General features: G+C 47.2%; 1 protein-coding gene across 1 annotated transcript in view; it reads right to left on the bottom strand.

Annotated features, from left to right (window-relative positions):
- Nucleotides 1-16,948, bottom strand: part of RAB31 (RAB31, member RAS oncogene family) — a 126,524-nt gene extending 109,576 nt beyond the window's left edge. Inside the window, exon 1 of the mRNA XM_040632728.1 lies at nt 16,718-16,948. Within this exon, the coding sequence (XP_040488662.1) occupies nt 16,718-16,756 (39 nt within the window). The 5' untranslated portion in view covers nt 16,757-16,948. The remainder of the gene's footprint in view (nt 1-16,717) is intronic.
- Between the last annotated feature and the right edge of the window lie 502 nt (nt 16,949-17,450).

Here is a 17,450-nt window from a genome sequence, read left to right as displayed (position 1 = left end):
AAAAACAACCCAATTAAAAATGGGTAAATGATGTGACTGGGTAAGTAACAGAAAAAAATTGTCAGTAAACATATAAAAAGATATTCATTATTTAAGAAGTGCAAATCAGAACAGGTTATCATTTTTAACCTGTAATATTAGCAGAGATAAAAAATCTTGATGATATTCATTGTTAGTAAAGGTGTGGAAAATCATACTCTAAACACTTAAAAGGAAGGTAAGTTGGTACAATATTTTGGACGTTACTTTTACAATATCTTTTTAAAGATATAAACTTCATATATCTCTGACTCAAAGCTCTATTTCTGGAAATTATCCTACAGATATATTTTACACACATACATTAAAATTTAGATACAAAGATTTTATTGCAAATTATTTGTAAAAACCAAAATTGGAACTATCCAAACACCTATCATTAGGACACCAATTAAGTAAATCATGGTATACTGTTGTGAGAGAATTCTATGTGACCCTTAAAATAACTGAGGTAGACCTCGATGTGAGACAGGAATCCATCAAAATCCTAGAGGAGAACATAGGCAGCAACCTATACGACATCGGCCAAAGCAACCTTTTTCATGACACATCTCCAAAGGCAAGAGAAACAAAAGATAAAATGAACTTGTGGGACTTCATCAAGATAAAAAGCTTCTGCACAGCCAAGGAAACAGTCAAAAAAACTAAGAGGCAGCCCACGGAATGGGAGAATATATTTGCAAATGACACTACAGATAAAAGACTGGTATCCAAGATCTACAAAGAACTTATATCTTCTCCCATTCAGTAGATTACCCTTTTGTTTTATTGATGGCTTCCTTTGCTGTGTAAAAGCTTTTTATTTTGGTGTAGTCCCAACAGTTTACTTTTGCTTTTGTTTCCCTTGTCTGAGGAGACATATTTAGAAAAATGTTTCTACAGCTGATGTCAAAGAAATTACTGCCTATGTTTTCTTCTAGGAGTTTTATAGTATCAGGTCTCACATTTAGGTCTTTAATCCATTTTGAGTTTATTTCTGTGTGTGATGTAAGAAAGTGGTCCAGTTTCAGATAACAAAGATGTGGTATACAAATATAAATGGAATATTACTCAGCCATTAAAAAGAACGATTTCTCAACATTTGCTGCAACATGGACGGCACTGGAGGAGATAATGCTAAGTGAAACAAGTCAAGCAGAGAAAGACAATTATCATATGATTCCTCTCATCTATGGAACATAAGAACTAGGAAGATCGGTAGGGGAAGAAAGGGATAAAGAAAGGGGGGTAATCAGAGGGGCAATGAAGCATGAGAGACTATGGACTCTGAGAAACAAACTGAGGGCTTCAGAGGGGAGGGGGTGGGGGAATGGGATAGACTGGTGATGGGTAGTAAGGAGGGCACATATTGCATGGTGCACTGCGTGTTATACACAACTAATGAATCATTGAACTTTACATCGGAAACCGGGGATGTACTGTATGGTGACTAACATAATATAATAAAAAAAAATTAAAATAAAAAAAAATAACTGAGGTAGATCAATACATCCTGACAAGAAAAGATAGTCAAGGTTTACCTCTAGGTGAAAGATGCAGGAAAAGAACACTTGCATGTGCACAGACCGTATCTAGAAAACTACATAAGAAACATAAGACATTACCAGAGGAAGGTGGTCTTTGCGCTTTTCATTTTGGAACCTTTCTGTACCATCTGTATTCTTTACAAGTATGTATTAAGTCTAGTCATTAAAAAGAACTTTAGGGAAGAGGTGTCCGGGTGGCTCAGCTGGTTAAGCATCCGACTCTTGATTTTGGCTCAGGTCATGATCTCAGGGTTGTGAGATCGAGCCCCAAGTTGGGCGCCACACTGACCACAGAGCCTGCTAAAGAGTCTCTCTCTCCCTCGTTCCCTTCCCCTCCCCCACCATTCTCACATGTGCCTTCTCTCTTTCAAAAAAAACAGAAGAAGAAGAAGAAGAAGAAGAGAAGGAGGAGGAAGGAGAAAAACTTTAAGGAAGATGGATCTTAACAAAGGCTTTCTTCACAGAAAGGTTTTCTTCATGAAAAATAGGAAGAGTATTTTTAATACTTGACAGAATTGCTTTCAAACACCTTTGAACACTTTTAAAAGGCTTATTTATCTACAACTAATAATGCTTCCCATTTAATTAATTTATTAAAATAGGTTTCCATTGCTTTCCAACCTCCTTCATATCCCAGCAAACATGGGAAATGATATTATTTGTGTAGCACTGGACACATGGACACAGGTGGCTGCAGTCTGCTCAGCTCCAACTGCCAAGGCCAGCCTGAGTCCCTGCACCCGTGACAGGACGGCAGCCCCCGCCCACCAGCTGGGAGGCTCCTGTTCCAGGAGCTTCTATTAAACAACACCACTTTAGTATAATTACTTTAAACTAATGAAAAGCCTTCAGTAAGTATGTTATAATTTTAAAACAAGTGAAATTGGGCACCTGGGTGGCTCAGTTGGTTAAGTACCTGCCTTCAGCTCAGGTCATGACCCCAGGGTCTTGGGATAGAGCCCCGCATTGGGCTCCCTGCTCAGCAGGGAGTCTGCTTCTCCCTCTCCCTATACGCCTTCCTCCCACTTGCGCTCTCTCTGAAATACATAAACTCTTTTTAAAATTTTAAAAATAAATAAATAAAAAAAATAAAAATGAGCGAAAATACAGTTGACCCTTGAACAACACAGGTTTGAACTGCATGAGTCTATTCACACACAGATTTTCTTCAGTGAATACACTCTAGTACAATAAATGTTATTTTCTTTATAATTTTCTTAATAACATTTTCTTTTCTCTGAAGTTAGAGAAAACTTTATTATTATTGTGATAATACATTATATAATATACACAAAATAGGTATTAATTTACTGTTTATATTATTGGTAAGACTTCTGGTCAACAGTAGGCTATCAACAGTTAAGTTTCGGGAGGTATCAACAGTTATACATGAATTTTCAACTGTGCAGGATGTCAGTGCCCCTAATCCCCACATTGTTCAAGGGTCAACTGTAATCGTATGGTGTTAGAAGTCAGAAGAATAGGTTAGTTTTCTTTCTTTTTGCTTCTCTTTTCTTTTTTCTTTCCTTTTGAAGGCTAGTGCCAGGAAGGAGGAACAGGCTGGGCTTCTGAGGGACTGGTCACGGTTTCTGGATCTGCATGTGTGTGGTTATATAGGTCTACTCCTTTGGTGAAAATCCATTTTGCACTACACTTAAGATCTGTGCAGTTTTTTTATATGAATATTTATTTCAATATAAAAGTTTAACAAGTATGTTATAAATTTGGTCAAGTTAGTAAAAATAATGAAGTTCTACAATACAGAGTAAATCAAAAGCTATTACTTAACACTCACGTCTTACAGATCCTGTAGCAGAGAAGATTAAAGAAAATTCTAAATTGGCATCCTCTGGTAGAAACAATCAATTCAAACCCCCTAAGCCTTGAGGTTATCAGGATGTAAAATGGTTCATGGCGGAAGAGGTAAGAGAATTTTCTGACTATGATTTCCCAGGCTGGATTCCCTGTTAGGAGGGTTACTTATGCAAATAGTCAGCATTTTCCAAAGGAGGAAACTGAGCCCCAGAAGTTACGTGAGTTAGTTAAATGGCAAAGACAGAAAAGGTCCTCCTGTCTCCCTGCCCAGAGGCGTATCCACGCTCCACTGTACTGCCTGGCAGGAGGCCGGCACAGTTTTGATGACAGTTGTACCAGCAGACCCAGAAACCTCTACCATCTAACAGGCCCCACCCATCTAGCAGGCTGGCCTTCCTGATTGATCACAATTTGCAAACTGACATTCCTGACATAGCGCTTAACAGGCATCCAAGGAGAGAGTAAAGGAATAAACGGACCAAAGTAAAACGCTGCTTCCTGGACATGTGAGCCAGGAAATGGGAAAAGGCCAGAAAGCATGGGTTCCAGGCTGCTCCCCCCACCACAGGCTCTGGACCTGGACCAAAGCAGTCAACATCCCAAGACTCAGGGCCTCACACCTGCAAATCAGGGACAGGAAGCATGCCCCGTACACAGACCGCACACTGCGACCATACAAAGCGCTGTCGCTTTGCTGTCATTGTCATCGTGCATTAGAGCAGCTGGGGACGTGTCAGAACCTCCCTACTGTCATCAAGATCCTGATAGTGCACTTTGCCTCTTCATATGTAATACATTCGCAGGAGTGAGAATCAGTCGTCTTACCTCCCCAAACACCTGGCCGGACCCTAACGTTGTGGGAATTTGCCTCCTTTTCTTCCATGGACATACTTCAAACCTGGTTCAGTGATTATTACTTTTTAAACACAAAACCTTTTATTGTTTAATAATCCCGTTCTATTGAACCAGTGGCACTCTGTCATCACTGCATGCGGGCTGTGAACAAGGAACTGTGACTAATAACGATCAAGGTTTGCTGCCCAGAGAAGTAGTTAAGGGCACTGGGTTCTGGAGTCACACAAAGCTAGTTCTGATCCTCACTTATTAGCAGTAAGTGTTTGTGCATGTTACTAACCCCTGAGCTTCAGTCCCCTCATCAGCAAGGTGTGGGCAGTAACAGAACTCACCCTTAAGTCCCATAATGCCATGATGTATGCAAAGCACTTACTCAATTGGGGAGATTAAAGACGGCCAGATTCTTGGCATTCCTCCCATGAAGAGGTGGAGCATAAATCTCCTCCCTTTGCTTCTGGGCTGGCCTTGGTGACTCGCTCCATCAATTACACTCGGCAGAAATGACAAGCTGGGTTCTAAGAGGCTAGGTCACAAGAAGCTTCTGCCAGAAGCTCCTGGAACACTCGCTCTGGAAACAGTCAGCCCCCAGGTGACAAGTCTGCCCCCCCTGAGACTCCAGACTCCAGAGAAGCCCACACTAACGGCGTGGAGAGGCCACGTGGAGAGAGGCACCGGTTTAGCCCCAGCGGGTCCCGCCACCCCAGCGGAGGCACCAGACAGGTGAGCGACACACCCTGCAGGTGGCTCCAGCCCCAGCCACCACGGGCCTGTATGAGCAAGGAAACCCAGGCAAGAGCTACCCTCTGAGCCCAGTCAAACCACCCAACTGGGAGAAAAAATACCTTGTTCTTTCAAGCTACTCAGTGTGGGGTGGCTTGTTACCCAGCAATGGATAACTGACACACTGAGACGGTGCGTGGCACATGAGTTAGACGTAGCACGTGTCAGCTGTTAGGGTTAGGGAGATACACATACACCAGCCTGATCCAAGCTCATCTGTAGAGCGAGCCTTCTTAATCAAAGTCATTCTAAAGTGCTTTCTTGATCGGGGAAGAACAGAGTACGTTTTACTTTCGGTTCCAGGACTGTGCACCAATCCTTCCCAACTATTACTGACCCCACTGGGATTAGGGGTAGGGGCAATTATAAACCATTATAGTGCTTGTAAGGAAGAAGCCAAGGACATATGAAGACACAAGCCGAGTGTCTGTAACTACCCTGCTAAAAAACAAGAACAAGGATGTGCACATCTGGTTAGCGGTGACACAACAGTGGTGATTCACAAGTCAGAAGCGCGGGGCTGACGGAAGTGAAATGTGCAATAACACAATTCACATCAACAGCGGCAACATACTCAAATCAGTAAATCATACAACCAAAATCATAACAATATTTGTTAAATATTTCTATTTTTATTGTGCAATAGTATGTATTAGGTTATGCTACTAAGATTAACCTATGAGGGAGAGGTCTACAAATAATACAACGTGTCTGTTTAAATAAAGATCTTTCTTTTAAAAATCTATAGACAAAAAAAAATCTATAGACCATATTTATTACTAGTTCCTTTTAAACTGAATTATTCTGGAAGATCTTTAAATGACTGAGTTCATGATTCTCAAGTTTACATAAATAATGCTTTTACGAGAACACTCTTTAAAAAGCCTAATGCATTATTTGGCCACATACACAACAGAATCCAGGGATCCCTATGAAAGGGTCTAAGATTTTCAAGGCTGTCCGTGAGCTGCATCACACCAGAAAAAGTAGCAAGACTGCACGGCTGAGGCCTCCTCCTCTGGGAATAGCATCCTGGGCCAGCACTTGGCATAGCTAAGAACACACCTCCACATTGCAGCGGACCCTGATTCCTGAAATACAGCCTCCTTGCCCACAGTCATGCCAACACTGGACACTTCATGAGGGACAACAGCTCCATTAACCCAGGGCCAACTTTAATGGTTAGAGCAGTGTTTCTCAGGATCTTTTAAGACTCCATAGGCTTTTTTAAGGGGAAAAGCAATCCCATGGATCCCAATGTAGACATTAATGATAGTGTAAATAAACGCACATAATGAAAGTACATACGAACTGCTCATGCTATTCTGGAACTATAAGATAAATGTTAAAACTAAAAAGATAAACTATAAAACCAACAACATTCAGATGAATATCAGTCTACTGTGATGAATAATGTTGCTCTGCTAAACTGAAATAGCTCAGGGCTGTGGAGCAGTCTGAAGTCAGCATGCTGTCACCATGTGATGGTATGGTTCCCTCCTACTCCATACATGATCTGTCGGCAAAGTATTGACTTCTACCTTCAAACAGCCTGAGTGGGACCCCACATGCAGCCTAGGCTGCTACATCCTGGTGGAAATCACCGTGACCTGGCCTTCCACCAGTTCCCCTGCCTGTGGTCCACCCTCCACCCAGCTGCTAGAGCCATCTGCAGAAAAGGGAGGTCAGACCATTGCTACTACTCAGCACCAAACCTCCAACAGCCCCCCCACCCCACCACATGCCCAGGAAACGCCACCATTCCCACACTGCCCACAACACCCAAAAGACTCAGGTCCCAAACTTCCTCCTGCTCCCTTCACAGTGGTCACTCCACTCTGGTCACACTGGCCTGCCCGCTGGCGCTCAAACTCACCAGGCATGCCCCTCCCACCCCAGCCTTTGGTCCCCTCTGCCAACTTAGGAATATTGCCTCCGTGTCTTTACTCAAAGGCCTTCTCAGTGAAGCCTTCCTCAAGCCCCTACTTTACTGCCCCCAGGCAGCACTTTCAGGGTCCCCCATTCCACCCCCACCCCCGCCATCTTTCTCTCCACTGCAGGTATCACCAGGACTAGGTATTTATGAGCAGTGGTCACTCCTGCTGGAATGTCGGCTTCACAAGGTCAGGACAGTGGGTCAGATTTGTTACCCACTGTATGCCCAAGCCTGGCACAGTGCCTGGTAAATATCTGTGACGTGTCACAGGATTACCGGCTCTTCATGTGGCCCCGTGCATTATTTCTGTCCTTACTGCCTGGGCTCTTGTCTCATGAGCCAGTTTTTATGGGCACTGAAGTTGACACAGGATGTAATTTTATTTATTTTTTAAAGAACAGCATCAAAAATGAACAGGCACAGAAAGCTACAGTCACCACGTGACAGAATGACAGACCCCCCAACTTTCCAAAACCCCATTTCGAGAAAGACTGGCTTTGAGATGGGTGGGGCAGTGGGAGTTGTTGATGCCGCAGAGGTCGCAACGGGACCAAACAAGGACGCGCGCAGATAAGAATACAGCGTGCCTGATAAGCTCCTGAGTGTGTGTCCCGCTGAGGACAGACCTGGCCTCTCATGGCTCAAAGGCATAACCTGCACATTTCAAGGGCCTCTCACAGTCTAACCAAAATTACTTTCCCGTTTTATTATCAAATTATCAGTCATTGCCAGTAACAACCAAAGGGATCTCTACCCGCCAAACATCTCCTTGGCCCTGAAGCAAATTTTTATAGGTTTTAAATTATTGACACAAGCAACGCCAGCTTATTAAATAAACCAAGGAAGAAAAAGAGTAAGTTGTTTTTAAGTGCAAATTAGACCCCGCCCCACAGCGATCACCACCACTTTGACAAATGAGTCTTTCTAGAACCTTTTCCTGTTAATGAATGCATATTGTAACCGCTGCCTCTCCCACTCACGCCCTCCACATTTCCCTCCTCTGCCCTGGGCCTACACCACTCCGCAGCAGGCACTCACACGCCCTCCCTGGCCTCTCCCAAATTTCCCAGCCCTTCCTTGGGAACACAGGGCCATGAAGTATCATGGACATCCCACAGGGTCACCTGGGGTTGATTCCCATTTGTGCCCCATCACACCAAGTACACTGCTGGCCTATAAACTCAAGGACATTGTCCCCTCCTCTCTGTGTAACTGTTCTATGTGCCTATAGCCTAGCAGCCACGTGGCACAACTCCAGTGAGCAGCTCTACTCCTCTCTCAACGCACACGGCCCTCAGTTAAACCCTCATTCACTTTACACAGATCCCCATTTGCCTGCGTTACTCTCCAAAGGGTAAGTCTGGCTGGGTTTTCTGGTCTACACTGGCAGCAGAAGGGAAGGTCACCAGGCTCAGCTCAGCACACACTCCCCCACTCAGCAGTGGGGGAGCAAGTAAAGAGGAGGTTAGAAACATTCCCTTTAAGAGCTCAGCCCCGGATGCCTCTTTCAAGAAGGACAGTCTGATGATTCATCGATGAGAGGTGGGGAGAATAAAACAAATTAAGAGGATGGAAGAAAATTATCCTGTGGGGCAGGAAAGAACAGAGACAACAACAAAAAAAAAAAACATAGAGCAAGACGGTGAACTTGATGTTGACCAGAAAATTAAGAGCGGTCATCTGAATGTAACACCAAAGACAGGGAAAGAAGAGGAGCTACAAGAAGGGGAACCAGGAGCACAAGGAAGGAAGGGGGCAGGCCGACTTCTTCACACCTGCAGGATTTCCCAGTAACAGGAGGAAACAAGACTGCGGCAAGTTTGTACAATTATATATCATTATAAAGAAATAAGGCTAAAGGCATCGTCCTGGATCCCTTGTCTTTGTGGTCTTAAACAAAAATTAGCATTTATCATTTCACTACTCAGTCACTGCCCCCACCTCGTAACTAGATTCAAAATTTAATTAAGATGAGCGTGTATTACTTTATAAGGAAGAAATCGCCTCAGAAGATTATTATGAAAAAGTTCAGAAAATATTTTAGCTCTGGAAATGAAAGATAAGTCTATGAAGTATGGAGTATTGATGCTATCCTTTTTTTTCCTTAAAAAAAAAAAAAGACTTTCTTAATTAAACTTGCCGTAAGTGTAAATGCCGTGGCCAATAGTTTGACCAGGAAAAAACAAAAAAAACAAAAAACCCCACAGGAACACTTTGCTCTTTCCCTTTGCCAGCAGAGGCCAGTGGGCAACTTTCATGATACTCTTCAGGCCAGAGCATGCATGCTGCACACGCATTCCTCTCTCTCCCTCTCTCGCTCCCTTTCTTCCCCCAACCCTCCTCCCCTTCTCTTTTCTTCCTTTCTCTTTCCCCACCACTCCCTCTCCCTCTCGCTTCCCTTTCAGGGAAGTCTCTGACAGAGGCACCTTCTAAGACTATGCATTCTACCAGCAGGTCCTAGTTAGAATACTGACTCCAGGAGAGCAGAAAGGAAGTGATACTGGATAATGCAGGTACTTTTTTCTTCTAGAAAAACAAATACTGTTGACAAAAAGGGATCCAGGTCTCTGCTACTTTGTTCAGAGTAGAGAAAATAGGAGGGAAATGATTTCCCCTAGGTTCTGCTTGCTCTCCCACAGGTCCCCCAGGTATGGGGGAACTGAAAGCAGCCTGGGGCTACCTTTTGGGCTAAATCTTGAGCAAGCAGAAGCCAAGTTCATGACCTCCAAAGAAGTCAGAGCAGGTCTGAGGCCACAGGAGCCAGGAAATACATCAGAAAAAGATTCACCAGAACAGAAGATTCAGTGACCCTGATGTGAAATCCTCCATTTCTTTTCCGTATTTCTGTTAACAAAGTGAGGCAACAAGAAAGACAACTTTGGGTCCTCAGAAGCTACACGACTCTCAGCAGCTCAGTGGCCACACCATGCAACCAACGCTGCAAAACCAAAGTCAACCCACAGGTAAAGCAGAGGCCCCATCTGGTCTCCGCCAGAGACTGAGCACTCCCACCCACCAACCTACCTACCTGCTCCGCGCCTCCCGGAGCTCCTGCGCCCCTCCGCCAGCTCTGGGACCACCTTCTAACCAGCCATAGAATCTGTTTTCCCACCTTTCTGCTAAAATGTTAGTAAGCTCCACAAGGTCAAAGCCCTTTGTTTTGCTCCGACATACCACAACTTGGCACTTGTAGAAGCTAAGAGATACTCTTTGAATGAGTACCATAGAGGTAAATGGGAAAGAAAATGTTACTACTATACATGAACACCTACAAAACAAGATCAACACCAACTGTGTTGTCTTCTCACCAAAATGCATGACCCAGAAGGAGCAAGGGGGTAGCAATCAGACAAATCAAGACCTTGGGATTTTCTGCAAGACAAGTGGCCTGGATTCATGGCAGAAAAAAGGAGAGGAACTGTTTAAATGACAGACGTGATAAGCAAATGTAGTACATGGTATCTTACTGTGGATTTTTAAACAGCTATAAAGGACATTTGGGGACTACTGGAAAATCTAAATATGAACATTATGCTCGATACCATTACATCTGTGTTCAATTCTGGGGGTATTACAGGTGTGCAGGACAATGTCCTTTCTCCTGAAAGATACATATTTAAGTATTTAGGATTCAAGTGGCATAATGTCTGCAGTTGACTTTCCAATGATTCAGGAAAAAGAAATAGTATTATTTATTACATTAGAGAAAGAGAGATACAGCAAGACTGGCAAAAATGTCATCCCCACTGACTCTAGGTGAGAGATCTACAGACATTCATCGTACTACTCTTTCAAACATTTTGTGAATTTGAGACTTTTCAACATAAAACAAGGGAAGGAAAGTTAAAAGTAAAAGACCCCATGCTAGGGAGATAGTGGGATCAACAGGACGGTGCTCAGCCTGGGAGTGGAAGGGCTGCGCTCCTTGTCTCCCACACCCTCCAGCCACCTCAGCCCTCCAGAAAATACTGTGAGATCCGCAGCCCCGCCTGCTCTTCCCAGTGCCTGGGGTCCACACCCACCTTTCCATTCTTGTCAAAGTGTCCTCTGAGGCACTGTTCAAATCCTTCCCTCTTGGAGAGACTTTCCCAGATTGTTCCTTCCCAGCCCCTCCTGGGTTGGGCGGCTCCCACTATGCCACGGACACGTCCAACATCCCCCTAATCACCGTGGCCAGGAACGCTGGTTCCTGTGCACATGCCTGTCTTTCCTGCCCAACCAGGAACCTCTCCATCACCAGCAGGGACCAGAGCCCCACCTTCCCTGTTCCTGTCTCCACAGAGCTGGTCCAGCAGCTGCTCAAAACCTACTTGATGCAAAAACTTTCTGTCCCTCACCCGTTCTCACATCTAACAAGATGGACGACAGTTAGTATTTGTCATCATCTTGCTCTACTACTTCTGCTGTGCATGGCTCTGTGGCAGGTGCTGTCGCAGGAATCCAAGTGACATCATTTAGTTCACTGCTGATGTGTCCCTGTCCCAGGAACCACAGAGCGCTTCAAAGATAAGGATCGCGGCTGTCCTGTCTACCTGCAGCCCCCACGGCTCCTGGCATGAAAGCAGCACAGGATAAATGGTTGAGTGAATGAATGCTTATTCATTTTCAAGCAAGTATTGGAAATTATAAAAGCAAAGATAAATGAAGGGCACCTGGGTGGCTCAAGCGGTTGAGCAGCCAAGCCGCCGACACTTGCTTTCAGCTCAGGTCACCACGATCTCAGGGTCATGGAATGGAGCCCTGCTAGTCGCTCCGCGCTCAGTGGACAGTCTGCGTGAGATTCTTTCTCTCCCTCTGCCCCTCCCCCCTTCACACTCGCATGTACGCGCACCCTCTCTTTAAATAAATAAATCTTTAAAAAAAAACAAAGATAAAGTGTAATATTTGCATAGACGCGCAAGCACTAAAAGTAGCCTCACTTGTTGGACAAAATTAAATCTGAAGACCTTTTCTAATTCGTGAGTTCAAAATCTTTTCATGTCCTGGCATCTTATATGTGAAGTTTTGTATTTTCCAACGGCAGTGGCCTTGGAGCAGTCCTGAAGGATACAACACACTCATGAGAACAGCGACACTGGGCCAGGGGAAGGGGTGGGGGCCACATGCCTGACAAGGGATGGGGAGGGACCATGAGATGCTTGAAAATGCTCCGCAAGGGACTCTGAGGCACATCCAGAGACGCACTGAGCTCTAGAAGCTGAGGGACACATGCAGCCATGCTGACCCTGAACAAAAGAGGAACAAAGAGACCCTGGTGGATTCCAGCCACCTGACCTGGGTGCTCGGTGTTACCATGTGTTGTGCACTCCTGGGAAGACACTCCACCATGTCGTTTATATTTATTTTCAAGCCAGAACCACACTTTCCACAAAGGGTTCAATTTAATAGACGAATCAAGTTTGGTAAGAAAGAAATTAGGTTTGGGCCGCCTGGGTGGCTCAGTCGGTTAGTTGTCTGCCTTTGGCTCAAGTCATGATCCTGAGGTCCTGGGATCGATCCCTGCCTCAGGCTCCCTGCTCAGTGGGGAGTCTGCTTCTCCCTCGCCCTCTGCCGCCCTGCTCTTGCTCTCTCTCTAATAAATAAAATCTTTAAAAGAAAGAAGGAAAGAAAGAAAGAGAAAGAAAAGAAGGAAGGAAGGAAGGAAGGAAGGAAGGAAGGAAGGAAGGAAGGGAGGAAGGAAGGAAGGAAGGAAAATTAGGTTTCTAGCCTGTCTGCACCCTCCCCCCCCCAGCCCCCACCCATGAAATGCTGGTTTCTGAGAACAACTGAAAATGAACATGTTAGAATCTCAGACTTGGAAAGCAATTCTAATGATTGCCTGGCCCAGTCCTCCCCATTCTACCCACTCCTTCCTTCCACAATGACCCTAACAGATTGATATAACCTTATGAATACTTTTGGTGACAGGACACTCACTATCACTCAAAACGGTCCATTTGAGGTTCCATGGCTCTGACTGATCTGCTTACTGTGAGCAAAATCTGTCCCACCCTTGGCTCCTAGGGCCTTTGGGGATCACAACAGCCCCTTCATGTGAAGGCCTTGCACACTTCTGAAGTCTCCACTGCCCAGATGTCACACCAAATCCCAGGTGTTTGCTCCGTGAAGAACCATCACACAGATTCTAACAAAGGCCAGAAGGATAGGCTTCCCCAAGCTCCTTCCCAGAAGCAGGACACCCTTGGTTGTCTTTTAACCATGACACTCAGTTGTTGAGGAAGTGGCAGATATCTCTAAACTGTCGTCAAGACAACAAAAGTCCAAATATAAATCTCTTTGGGATTCCATCCGGAAACAGTTCTTAAGTGTACACACCCAGAGGAAATAATAAAATAAAGAAAGCTCCTCTCCTCCCCCTCCTCTGCCCCTCCTCCTACCCCTCCTCTTCTCCCTTCTCTCCCTCTCTCTCTCCCCTTGCTTTTTGCCACGTGGTGATGTGTGTTAAAAACGCATACTGGGAAGCTTTCCACCTTTGGGGTCGGAACAGCTGCTGCCTCGATATTGTTTTTGTTAGGTTTTTTTTTTTTAACATACTTTGCTGTTTTGAAGGGGGTTGTTTTTAAGCTACATGTTTCATAATACTAGTTCAGATTACAAAGTGGGATGATTGGTACTTTATTGACAAGAACAAGACTCCTGAGTCCCATGTGTCTAATAAGGACCCTTTCCCAGTGTGTGACCCTGTCAAGCACACCGTCCTGCATGGCTGGCCTCCACAGGTGGCCTGCCATATCCCAGGAAAGGGCATTCACTGAGGCCTAGGGAAAACATGAGGAAGTCCACCCATGAAAATAATGAGAGCCAAGAATTTATAACAGGTAGCCTAAATAAACACAAAGCTCTTAAGTCCTTGATTTTTCTAAGAGCACAAAGCTTTCAGAGAATGCTCCACAGACTGTCGTGGACTCCATCTGGGAGCGCTCACCAAAAGACATAAGATAGACACGCTGAAACTCAGAGTCCTGGAAGGCACAGGTACAGGTGGAGAGGATATGCCTTCCGGCTTACTCTTACTCTGGCTTCCACCTGTTGCAAATGACCCTCCTGGCGGGAACCTCCCACCACACAGAGGTTACAGACCACAGCTAAGAGGCATAAAGGTCTGCACTGTCCATGCCTCAAACAACCTGGTGCCTCAAACGGGAAGTGCATCCTCGAGTAACTAACCACGGAGCCATCAGGGCAAAGAGCCGGGCACAAAAAGACTAGCCCCTCACACTCCCCAGTGAGACAACCAGACTTCAGTTAGGAGGTCCACACTCTCCATCACCTTCCCAAAGGGGCCCGAAAGAAAGTGACAGGAACAGAAGGCATAGCTCGTAGGATCTCTGTCATACTGAGACTTCAGGAAGATGTGGTGGTGGCTGAAAAACAGGAAGCTGAGTGCTAGCCACATGCAAGACTGCATCCAGAAAAGATGGACCTCCCAACACAGAGAACAAAGGAGCTCGGGGCTCCTGCTAAAATTTTGAGGGGACTTTTGGACTTGGCCTTGATCCCTTCTTTTAGTCACCTACCTACAAGGTTCTTTCTCAAATCAAGAGTGAACCCAAGGTGGTTAAAGTGGCTTTGACCTCCCTCAAATGCTATCTCACTCAAAGAAACCCCCCATATGGATGGGCAGCTGAGAATACAGCCTATCACGCACATCTTGCCCAGGACAGGCGGGCCAAACCACAGGACTTAACAAATTTTACTCAGTGTGGGTGACAAGGTTATTGGCCCTCTGACCTAAACAAGACAAAAACCTAGAGCCTCTCTCAAAACAACAGAAGGACACAGATGTCGTATTCCACGGATGAAACGTCAGAGTCTCCATCTGCCCAGAAATACCTTCTCATTCTGGCCGGGCTCTTTCCTCGCAAGCCAATCTCCTACTAACAGAGCCACTGCAAAGACCCAGCAAACAAGGGTGAGGCACCATCTCCAGGAAGCCACTAAAAGAGTATGCTTCATTCTTAGAGATAAAAGAAAAGAAGTGAAGGGACTTCTTCCAGCTATCTCATCTCCCAGGCTTGCTAATTGTCACCCTGGAATCACAGGTTAGCAGGAAATGGTACCACATATCATAGCAGATCATCTGGTGTCATCCTCCGCCTTAAAAGGGAAGATGTTATGATGTCCATTGTACAGATGAGGCAACGGAAGACCTCGCCAAGAATCGCACAGAGAGTGATCCATTTCCTTGTGGAAGGCTATAGAGACTCGTCCCCGAACAGTGAAGATGATTCGTGTGATGGGCAGGCCTGTGCCACCTAAGTAGGTGGCAGGGGAGAAGGCAAGGGGCAGCGGGCAAGGAGACAGAACGCTTCCTACTTCATTTACTCCCAAGGCCGATCCCCGGGCACATAACACACGTCAAAGTTGCCCTTGATTCCTTGGGACACAACATTCCTTCTAAGTCTCTGGGGCCTTCCAGGAGGCTGAAATGACCCCTCACAAGGAAAACATGAGATGCCTGGGATTTATGTCGGGACTATGTTGGAAAGCCCGGCTGAGCGTGAAATCCACCCCTGCAACAGAGGAAGACCAGGACAGGATCCTTTGCAGATCGCAGCTCTGGCTGAGCAAGCCAGGAGGGTGGCCACACCAGGGAGTTTGTGCCCAGGCTAACAGCAAAGGGAGCGCCTTCACCAGGTCTTCTGGAATTCTAGGCGAACCAGACAATCTAGTGTAAATAACAGTTCTGGCAAAAGGCAGTGACGGGAGACAGTCAAGAACATTGTCCAGCCAAAGGTTCCAAAGGAGCCTAGATGGAACCTAGACACTTGGCTGGTCTGATACAATTCAATCCTAACCTGGAATCATTTCTTCATTATGAGCGTCTCTGCATCCCTCCTGACAGTCCAGTTAGCATGCCTTTTCAATAACAACAGGTCTACTACCCCTTTGCTGCTCTTTTTGTAGGAAATAGTTTTCTTGGGAGACCGGATTTGCCAGGGGCAGTACGCTCAATACGGATGCCAAAGGCTGCTGGAAACACGGCTTAAAACCAGCTCTTTCAAAAGAAGAGATTCTGGAATTTGATGTGGGCACCCAAAAGGAAATGACCCTTATTATTATCTGAGCTCTCTGCGGCGGGTTTCCAGAGGCTGTCCTGCATCACCTGACAGGGCTGCCGAGGCGAAGGGCTGGGGTATTTGTTTCTATCTGTGTTTCTGGCTTCTTTCCCATTTCCTCAGACTCAGAAAGACCCACTTTGGGAGGGGAAGCGGGGATCCGGGAGGACTTTCTCATGCTGCCTTCTATCTCCGGAGCACGGAAGTTTCCGAGGAGCTCAGCTCTCCAGTACTTACCCCTTCACCTTCCAGCCGGGGCACCCCCTCGCGTTGGCTCGCCCTCGGCTGGGCTTTCTTTCCCACCCCCCCCCGCCCCCCCCCAAAAAAGTGAAGAAACCAATTGCCCCCGGGGGCAAAAAGGATCTGGAGCCTTGGCTGAGCAACTTAAAAGTTTCCGCCGGAAGGAAATTATCAAAAGGCGAAGGAGAAAGCCCCCGGAGGCCCGAGGGAGCGCGGCGGCGGCGGCCAGGAGCGGCGGCCGCGCTGCCTGGCCCCGCGGAGGGTCCCGCGGCCCGGCCGGAGCGCCGCGGGGCCCGAGCGGATCCCGGGAGACGCGGCGGCTGGGCGAACGAGTGACAAGCTCCAGGGCAGGCTCGCACCCGACCGCCGCCGGGCTGGGAAGAGGGGGCGCATGGACGAGGGGGGCGCGGGGGCAGAGGGGGCGCACGGACGTGGGTGTCCCCGGCGGAGGGCGGCGCAGGACTCACCCCGAGAAGACACACTTTGAGCTCGCGTATCGCCATCATGTGCTCGGGGCCGAACCGGGCAGGGGCTCAGCATCCTCCGGGGCCGGGACCGCGTCGCGCCCGCGCCCAGCCAGCGGCCTCCAGTCTCCGCCTTTTGCTCGCGGCAGCCCGCGGGCGGGACCGCCGCCGCTGCTATTTCTGGGCCGCCGGCCCCGCCGCGGTCGGTCACGTGGCCGCCGGCCGGCTCCTCCCGGGGCTTCGGGTCTAACCTCCGCGGCCCCCAGCTCCCAGGAACGCCCCCAAACGGCGTCAGCCCCCCCGGGGCCGCCCCCCGGGACCTGCGGCGTCCCTGGCAGAGTGCCTCCTCCCTCAGACCCGCTCAGCGGCCGGACCCCGCTCTGCTGAGCCCCGCTCTGGCATCTGCCCCTCCACCCCCGCCCGGCCGCAATGCCCCGTGGAGTGTAAGGAGGACAGGATCTCCCCGTGGGGGGAGACCCTACGGCTGGCTGCGTCCCTGAAGATTCCATTCCTCATCTCCAAGCGGACGCTGCCAGCTGAGGTCCTCTATATGGGCGCACTTTGAAGTCCGCCTGCAGTCCATCGTTCTGTGACACTCTAGGATCCCCGCAGAAATGAAGCCGAGACATAACTGTGCGGATGAGAAGGAACAGTTAACTTTGCAACCCACCTTCTCCTGCAGTTCCTAATGTGAGGGTTTCGACTAACTCCCATGTAGTTCTTAACCCTCAGCCCT

This window comes from Ursus maritimus, unplaced genomic scaffold, assembly GCF_017311325.1.
Source record: "Ursus maritimus isolate PB19 unplaced genomic scaffold, ASM1731132v1 scaffold_18, whole genome shotgun sequence".
Taxonomy (NCBI): Eukaryota; Metazoa; Chordata; class Mammalia; order Carnivora; family Ursidae; genus Ursus; species Ursus maritimus.
This window is presented reverse-complemented; position numbering and strand designations above follow the sequence as displayed.